The 8,025-nt window shown below is 39.3% G+C and overlaps 1 protein-coding gene across 1 annotated transcript; it reads right to left on the bottom strand.

The window, feature by feature from the left end:
• Positions 1–729: 729 nt before the first annotated feature.
• On the bottom strand, positions 730–6,489 carry LOC142236241 (uncharacterized). The gene has a single exon (XM_075307510.1). It carries the CDS (start codon positions 6,487–6,489, stop codon positions 730–732), a length of 5,760 nt encoding a protein of 1,919 aa, XP_075163625.1.
• Between the last annotated feature and the right edge of the window lie 1,536 nt (positions 6,490–8,025).

The raw sequence follows: 8,025 nt of genomic DNA, 5'->3' as shown, positions 1-8,025 counted from the left end.
ATAATATATAGCCCCCATATAAACCGGTCTCCAGATTTGACCTCCGGAGCCCCTTGGAAGAGCAAAATTCATCCGATTCGGTTGAAATTTGGTACGTGATAGTATATGGTATCCAACCACCATTCAGGAATTGGTCCATAGTCATATACAGCCCCCATATAAACCGATCTCCAGATTTGAACTCCGGTGCCTTTTGGAGAAGCAAAATTCATCCGATCTGGTTGAAATTTGGTACGTGGTGGTAGTATATGATATTTAACAACCATGCCATAAGTGGTCCATATCAGTTCATAATTATATATAGCCCCCATATTATGAGGTGTAGCGCCCCGACCAAATAAACACTTATTTTGAGCGTAATCCAATTTTATTTAATCCACTAGAGACTGCGCTAAAATCTAAAACAATTTTAGTTTATATTATTTTAATTCAAATTGTAAATAATTATTTTTTATTACAATTGTGTTTGACTTAAATTTAGCCTGGCACTAATTTTCATAAAAGAATACAATGGTTTTAAGAGTTTACTTCTCCTTCTTTGTGACCGGTCTTCTTGGAGTTTACTTCAAAATGGAAGAGTAATGGCTTATTGCAAATGACAGTTGTCAATTACAATGAGTTGCCGGATCGATGTAATAAGGGCCATGAGTGGGAATTCAAAAAGCTAAATTTTAGTTGGCCACTCAACATTCCCCTCCCCGTAAACTTCAGGCAGCAACAGCATGATGTTTACTTCAAAACGTCCAATTTAGCTAATTTCACAGAAGGTCTAGTTATAAGTCCTTTGATTGTCTTCACCACTGCGCTGCGAACTTGATTGTCTTTGCCTCTATGTACATCCACAACAATTCCCTTTAACCACGATCCTCTCTTACTTGTGTCATCCACCACAACAACAATGTCACCAACTTCAATAGGACTTGGACTGTTTGAAAACCATTTCGAACGACGAGTAAGGCACGGTAAATATTCACGCAACCAACGTTTCCAAAATTGGTCTGCCAATTGACCGGCAATCTTAAAATTCTTAAGCAAAATATTTCCACTCGCCTCCTCACTACCCTTTTCTCTTATTCCACTAGAACAACCAACGAGAAAGTGGTTGGGTGTGAGCGCCTCGGCATCAGCTGACTCCAATGGTACATATGTGAGTGGTCTTGTATTTATAATATTCTCCACATCTGCCATAGCCGCTCTCAGCACATCCTCTCTCAAACCGGTTTGTGGCAAAATGTCCATTAAGATTGATTTTACTGAGCGAACCATTCGCTCCCACACGCCTCCCATGTGGGGAGAGGCTGGGGGTATGAAACACCACTCAATTCCAGGATGATTTCGCTTTAGATTTTCTGTGGACAACTTTTCTATCTCAGATTGTAGTAAACGACTTGCACCACGGAAGTTGGTGCCGTTGTCCGATATAATTTTATGTGGTGTTCCTCGTCGACTGACAAATTGTTTAAACACCAACATGAATGCATCAGTAGACAATGATGGTGAAATTTCTATATGCACTGCTCTCACGGTGAGACATGTAAATAAAACACCCCAACGTTTCTCACGTCGACGACCAACTGCAACTTCTAGCGGTCCGAAAAAATCTATGCCGGTGTATGTAAACGGTCTAGTGTATGGCATCAACCTTTCTGGTGGCAATTCTCCCATTTCAGGGGGGTTTGGAGTTGCTCGTTTGTTTTTGCAAATTTGACAAACACTCGATACAGAACGAACAACTGCTCTTAAGCCTGGAATCCAAAATCTTTGTCGCATTTCATTCACCACAATTTCGTTGTGGTGATGATGAAATCGTCTGTGGTAGAAATCAACAACAAGGTTGGTTATAGCATGCTTTCGTGGTAATATTATTGGTCGTTTTGTATCAACTGCTACACCCTCTGCTGCGTCAATTCGCCCTTTTATTCGCAGCACACCCATACTATCTAAATACGGCGAACACTTAAACAATATGCTCTTTCGGCTAATCTGCTTACCTTCGGATTTCAATGAGTTTATTTCTTCACCAAATGACTCTTCCTGACAGTTACGAAAAATAATTGACTCGACTACACTAATGTTGATTACCTCTGTAAGCATATTGAGAAGAGATGACATTTCTTTTTCTTTAGAAATCAATTTTAAAAATTTCAAAATATATAGTTGAGTGTGTCGAAGTTTTTCCCATCTGCTGAATCGTGTGGGGTCCGGTGATATTTCTGCCAACGTCGATACGGTTTTCTGATTTTCTTCAAAATGGCAAAGTAGCTCGAAGTTTCTATTATCCGATTTGTTGAAAGTTGTTGTAGGCCAAAATTTTTCATCTTCAAGCAGAAAATCGGGACCTGTAAACCATCGAATATTATTATCGAATTTTGGAGTTGTGGACCACTTCGTGCCTTCGTCCGCAACATTTTCTGCAGAGGGAACCCATCGCCATTCACTCACTTTAGATTTTTCAAGAATTTCACCAATGCGAAGGGCTACAAATTGTTTGAATTTTCTTGCATCGGAACGAATCCAAAACAATACATCTTTTGAGTCAGACCAGAAAAATCTCTTTTCGATGTTTATGGACATCTCCGCCATTATGAGCTTCGACAATCTAAGACCAACAATTGCTGCCATAAGTTCCATCCTCGGTATTGAAATTGGTTTTAGCGGTGCTACACGAGTCTTCGAAGCAACCAATGAACATTTTACGTCAGTACCAAGTTGAGCACGAATATAAGCTACAGCAGCATATGCACTATTGCTGGCGTCTACAAAAATATGCAGCTGAATGTTTTTGCCGACGCTTACCAGCGGGTAGCATCTTGGAATGCGAACGTAGCTAACAAAATTTATGTATTTAATCCAGTGCAGCCACATTTCAAGCTCATCAGGTTTGATAGGCTCGTCCCATGAAACACCAGAACGCCAAACATTTTGTAAAATAATTTTAGCAAATATTATGTAGTAGCCCAAAAATCCTAAAGGGTCGAATATTTTCATGATCACTCTTAAAATTTGCCTCTTTGTGACTTGAGTTTTGTCGAAAAGTGATCTTAAATCTATTTTTTGTATAAAGGTAAATTCATCAGAATTTGGAAGCCACCACATACCTAATACCTTTTCCTGTCCGTTGTTCTCTTGTTGAATACATTTGTTGGATTTGATCTTGTTTCCAGTAAGTTTTTCCAAAACACGGGGGGAGTTGGAAATCCAATTCCTCATCTCGAATCCACCGTCTTTGTGGATATATCTAACCTTTTCAGCAAGCTGTACCATTTCTTCCTCAGTCTGACAACTTTGGAGCCAGTCGTCAACAAATGTATTCTCTAGAATTGCATTTACAGCTGATGGGTATTTTTCGACGAAGCGGTTTGCATTTTTGCTTTTTATGTAATTGGCTAGTGACGGTGAACACGAAGCTCCAAAAGTCATTACCTGCATACAATAAACATCAATATCAGCTGTGGTGTCCCCACCACGCCACAAAAACATTTGAGCCTTTTGATCTTCATTTATGACTTTTATCTGGTGAAACATTTCACGAATGTCACCACACAGAGCTACTGGCTTTTCTCTAAAACGTAAAAGCACACCAACTAATGATTTCAACAGATCTGGACCTTTAAGCAAACATGAGTTTAAAGCAACACCATTTACTTTTGCTGCGGCGTCCCATACAAGTCTGGTTTTGTTTTTATTAATATTGGTTACAGTGAAAATTGGTATGTACCAAGATTTGCCACCCGAAGTCACCTCGTTTTTGTGTAATTTTCTGACGTAACCTTTTTTTTCATAATCTTTTATTTTCTCTACCAGAAATTCTTTTAGAGAAGGTTCTCGCATCATTTTTGCTTCAAGGCATTTTAAACGTCTTTTGGCCATTGGAAGCGAATTCGGCAATTCTACTCTATCAAATTTCCATAATAGACCGGCCGCCCATCTCTTTTCTTTAGAATCATATACTGCCGTTGCATCCATTATTTTCAACGCACGCTCGTCGTCAACAGATGTCAGAGGTTTCGTCGATACTGCAACGCCTAAAGACTCTAAAGAAAAATATTCTTGCATCAGTTCATCAATTTTTTCTAATTCGCCGGAAGAGCAATTACACTCGCAAATATGAAAAATACAATGGTCTGAAGCGAATTCAACATATTTGCGACCATATACTGTCCAACCAAGTTTACATTTCGCAGCCATTAATTCGCCGTCGTCACTCGCTCGAATTTCTGATGGGACACCGAGTTTTGCGTTGTCTAATCCAATTATAACACTCGGCTTTATTTTTGTGTATGGAGTGATTGGCAAATTACGAAGATACTCACACGAATTTATTGTCGATGACTCAAGAGTTTGCTCTGGCAAATCAAGTTTTTCCACTGTACGGACATTTAATAATTTATGTTTCATTGAGCCCTTTTCGCGAGATGAAATGTAAATAGATACCTTCTTAGATGCCGTATATGTTTTTGTCACATCGCCTGTCCAGCGTAAGCATAATTCTTCTGAAGGGCCGTCAATTCCAAGTTGATTTACAATCTCATCTTCTACTAATGTGCAGCCTGCACCTTCATCAATTAGGGCCCATGTATCAAGACTAATATTATTGCCATACAAAGTTATAGGCACATACCGAAAAACAGCCACCTTCTTTTCCCCTGCATGGAATAACACAGGAGACTCCTGTCCACCATTCGTGTTCAATTGTTGAGGTTTTGTATGAAGCAGCAAATTGTGTGGTAACTTGCAACCGTCGGTGCCGCAAGGCTTTTTAGAATAGCACCTACGAAGGGAATGTTTGCCAAAACAGCGAAAACACAACTTGTTTTGTCTAACAAATTGCCAGCGGTCGTTGTGTTTAAGCGAAATAAAATCCGAGCATGTTGAAAGTTTGTGTTCACCACCACATTTAAGACACACAGTACAAATATTTTCTTTCTTATTTGTTACGGATTTATTTTGCGGTGTGTCTTCTTTTGTTTTTTCTACATCGTGAAACATCAAACTTTCCTTTGCACCTTTTCGGCTATTTCTGTATTCGCTAGAATCAAATTTTACGTCAAAGGTTGTGACTTGACTAGCACAAGTCGCAAGGCTAAACAACCATTCATCAAAGACCAAAAGATTCACTCGAACACCTGACATACAGTGACGACCCCATTCTAGCTTCATATTTGATGGTAATTTAGATACCAGATCGTTCAAAAGCATTGGATCGTTTAAATAATCACCTAGGCCAATTGCCTGAATTGTGGCACAATAATTTTGAACAGAAAGTGCCAATGAAATTAAGGTATTCAAATTTTCAACACGAACTTTTGGCTCGTCTCTAAGTTTGGCCTGCAGAGCATGATGAATCACTTCAGGTCTTCCAAAAAGCATTCGCAAAGTTTCTATGGCCTGGCTAACCGTCGACGGCATCATCAATTTACCTCTTACCGCTTCTAACGCTGGGCCTTTCAAGCATTTCTGCAGGCGGATCAAATTCTCTTGATCAGTGAATCCACAGCGCTCTGTGGATTGATTATAATTGGTAATGAACACAGGCCACTCATCTGGCCTACCAGAAAAATTTGGCAAATCTTTGGAGATCACTTGACGTGCTGCTATTTGTGAGGAAGACATCGAAGTATCCGCTGAGCTGGTGTTGTTAAATTGCAAATACCTATTGTTGTTGTTGGGCAATGTGTGTGCATTATTAAACGTCATACCGGGTTGTGCGTATGTTGCCGTAGGTATAGGCTGAGAAAATATTTGGGTTCCTTCAAACATGTTTGATGCAGCAGATCTAGCAAGAGAGGGAATGTGTGTGTTCGACCCACTGACTGCAATCGCGGGGGGGCGAGACGGAGCAGAGGAATAACTGTGGTTCTGTTGAGTGTCAAGCGCACAATTTGTTCTTTCGTATCTTCTTTCATTCTGGCAAGCAAAATTGTTGTTGGCGTTGTCTACTGCTATTGAAAAGGGAATTTGTTGATTACTGTTTTCGATGACAAAATTTGGTTGATGAGTACCGTTATGTATTTGAGTGGAGCTTAAGAAATTATTTCCTTGCTGTCCATACAGGGTTGAATAGTTTATGTTTTGCGAACTACTTACGATTGTGGAATTTGGCAGACCGTGCGAAATATTTGCATAAAAGGAGTTGGTTTCATTTGATGTATTTGGGAAAGACAGAGGCATTGAAGTTCCATTTATTACCCTACTATTTTGATACTGCGCCTGCCATACTTGGGTGTTTGCAAATGTGGACACGCCATCACCTATATTTATGATTGTGTCGTCAAAAATATTTGCATTAGCAGTGGCCGCAGTGACATTGGTAATGGACGTCTGGTTGATCGTGGCCGCAGAGGAGGGAGGCAAAGACAGATTAGAATATGTAACGGTAGATGTTACGGTGACTATTGCATGTGGACTGTTTGTTACGCAATCGCTGCCGGCGATACTTAAATTTCTGGGTCCACCAGTTTTCATACTTTCTTCATCCGGATTAACCATTTTTGATGTTCTTGGATGTTACACTCCAGCGTTGAAACAGACACAATTATTTTAGAATATTATGAGGTGTAGCGCCCCGACCAAATAAACACTTATTTTGAGCGTAATCCAATTTTATTTAATCCACTAGAGACTGCGCTAAAATCTAAAACAATTTTAGTTTATATTATTTTAATTCAAATTGTAAATAATTATTTTTTATTACAATTGTGTTTGACTTAAATTTAGCCTGGCACTAATTTTCATAAAAGAATACAATGGTTTTAAGAGTTTACTTCTCCTTCTTTGTGACCGGTCTTCTTGGAGTTTACTTCAAAATGGAAGAGTAATGGCTTATTGCAAATGACAGTTGTCAATTACAATGAGTTGCCGGATCGATGTAATAAGGGCCATGAGTGGGAATTCAAAAAGCTAAATTTTAGTTGGCCACTCAACACCCCATTTAAACCGATCCGGAGATTTGGTTTTGAAGCCTCTTGGAGGAGCAAATTCCATCCGAGTCAGTTGAAATTCGGTACATTGTGCTAGTATATGGCCGTTAACAACCATGCCTAACTAGGTCCATATCGGTCTATAGTTATATATAGCCCTCAGATAGATCGATCCCCAAACACACAAAAATTCGTCCATATCAAGATCATAATTTTATATAGCCCACATATAAGCGACTCCTATATTTCAATTCTGGCTCTCTACGTACCGTGCAAAAGTCCATATCGATTCGTAATTATTTGTAGACTTACCTATACATACCTTTTTTGTCTAATATATACCAGGTATGGACTAACTCACAACTTATAAAACGATATTAAGAAGTTTTAAGATACCTTGCTATCGGTAAGTATTACCACAACGCAAGTAATTCGATTGTGGATGACAGTCTTTCGTAGATGTTTCTACGCAATCCATTGTGGAGGGTACATAAGATTCGGCCTGGCCGAACTTACGGCCGTATATACTTGTTTTTTTTTCAGAGTTTATTTCGAAGTATTATCTATCCTATCCCAAATTTTCCCCTTTTTCCGATAGCATACGGATACTGCGAAAGAAACACTCGTCCTTTGACTTAATCCGCAAATTAACTAATACGTTGCCGATCTGAACGAGTAGTAATCAGGACTGTCGGCGGTTGGAGTAGGACTTCCTATTTCATTGTTTCCAAACAAGGTTTTACGGATTTTTCAACATGTAGCCGAGCATTGCAGTGTTGCAAAATTGTCATTCCTTTCCAAATTTTGTGGCCATTTATAACGCAATGCTCGACACAAATCCATCAATTGAGTTCGATACAAAGCTCGTGTGATCGTTTCACTCGGTTGCAGCAGTTCATAGTGCACCCACCAAATACACATCATAAGCTTTTTTTCCATTCATATTGGACTTTGCCGTCGATATTGATCCTCTTTTCACCACAAGTAACGATGCGATTGAAAAACTCGTTCCTTACTTGCCTTTGAGCAACTGTTTGTAAGTGTAAATTCACTTTTCGACTTCTCTCGGTTTCAACTCATTCAGTTTCAATTGATGGAACATGGC

Source organism: Haematobia irritans, chromosome 1, assembly GCF_050003625.1.
Source record: "Haematobia irritans isolate KBUSLIRL chromosome 1, ASM5000362v1, whole genome shotgun sequence".
NCBI lineage: Eukaryota > Metazoa > Arthropoda > Insecta > Diptera > Muscidae > Haematobia > Haematobia irritans.
The sequence above is the reverse complement of the archived record's forward strand: the minus strand, read 5'-3'. Positions and strand labels throughout refer to the sequence as shown.

Coding starts and splice junctions, on each gene's coding strand:
- LOC142236241 (XM_075307510.1), bottom strand. CDS start 6,489: ATGGTTAATCCGGATGAAGAAAGTATGAAAACTGGTGGACCCAGAAAT.